Consider the following 1437-nt stretch of genomic DNA (forward strand, 5'->3'; position numbering starts at 1 on the left):
CAGGGCTGGCTCGGCCTGGCCTCCACCGAGTCCCGAGGGGACACTCCTTGAGCCTCCTTGCTAAGTCTGGGGTCAGGCTCACAGGATCAGCATTCCCTGGAGAACATGGTGGTTCGAATGGGCAGGAGGGGGACAAGGGTTGGAAAGCGGGAGGCCTGGGGCCCAGCCAAGTCCCTCTCTGGCCTCAGTTACCCTGTTTGTACAATGGACGAGCCACTTCCTGCCCTTTCAAACTCATCTGCTTGATGAAAGGTAGGAAAAGCCTTCAGAGAGGCAGAATGCCGCCAATTCTAATCCAGGGGAACTGAGGCACCTCCCTCCCTAAGAGAGAGAGCCCCAAGTTCCTGCATGCAGGCAAGCCAAGAGTCAGAGGGTGTCCATGCCACGGGGACTTACTGGGATAATCTTCACAGTGACGCCACCAGCTTGATACCCAGGACATTGGACAGAAGGATCCCGGACACCAGGCAGCCTACAAGCCTCAGGCATTGGTGCAGACCAGGCCCAGACACCTTGCCCAGCTTCTGACAGCTTCTCCCCTACAAGTCTCTGCTTATTTAACCATCTCTCCTGATCCATAACCCTCCTGGAACCACCATCAGGCTGGGCTTGGAGAGGGGCTGCTTTGTGGAACGGATGAGGGCAATGATGAGACCACAGAGACCCAGCACCTCCACGAAGATGAGAATCAGGATCATGCCCACAAATAGTCAGGGCTACTGGGCAGTACCCCTCATGCTGGTGTCCCCCACAATGCCAATGGCAAAACCCATTGCCAGCCCACTCAGGCCCACACTCAGACCAGCGCCCAGTTGGAGGAAACTCCCATAGGGACTGACGCCTTCATTCAGGGAGCTGGCAATGAGGACCGCTACCACCAGGCCCGAGACGGCAATTACACCAGCCATGACCCCAGGGATAGTGGACTTCATGACCAGCTCTGGCCGCATGACTGACCTGGCCGTGAGGCCGGTGACACTCTTGGCCGTACAATAGGCAGCACCGACGGCACTGAAGACCATGGCGGCTGAGGCACCCATGACCACAAAAAATGAGGCATACTCGGGGCGGCTCTTGGCCTTGGACATGTCTCGATGGGGAGGGAGTGAACTCAGTTGGCCGAGGTGGGGACGAGATCCAGCCGAGCAGCAGGCAGGTGGCCCACAGGCGGTGGGTGGGGAGTGAGAGGTGAGAGGTCTGGTGGCAGCAAGGCGATCTGCCCATCAGCCGCTGTGCTCTAAACACCAGAGAAGGCAAACTTCACTTGATCTTCACCTCAACTATAGTGGAATAGGTGTCCCCCCACCCATGACACTAATCAAAGAGGGGGGGAGGAATTCCGGGGCCAAAGGGAAGGGAAGAAAGCTCCTGGGTGTTGTGCCGCTGCTCCGTGCTGGTCCCAGTGCTGGGTGCCGTCTCATGTGTCACCTGGACCCC

At 58.2% G+C, this 1437-nt stretch overlaps 1 protein-coding gene across 1 annotated transcript; it reads right to left on the reverse strand.

Moving 5' to 3' along the window:
• Window positions 1-557: 557 nt before the first annotated feature.
• Window positions 558-1088, reverse strand: LOC308490773 (V-type proton ATPase 16 kDa proteolipid subunit c-like; the record flags this gene model as incomplete). Its single annotated transcript, XM_081033368.1, is given in 3 exon segments — window positions 558-710; window positions 714-716; window positions 720-1088. Coding segments are annotated over 3 exon segments (525 nt in total).
• Between the last annotated feature and the right edge of the window lie 349 nt (window positions 1089-1437).

Source organism: Rhinolophus hipposideros, assembly GCF_964194185.1.
Source record: "Rhinolophus hipposideros genome assembly, chromosome: 22".
In the NCBI taxonomy this organism is placed as follows: domain Eukaryota; kingdom Metazoa; phylum Chordata; class Mammalia; order Chiroptera; family Rhinolophidae; genus Rhinolophus; species Rhinolophus hipposideros.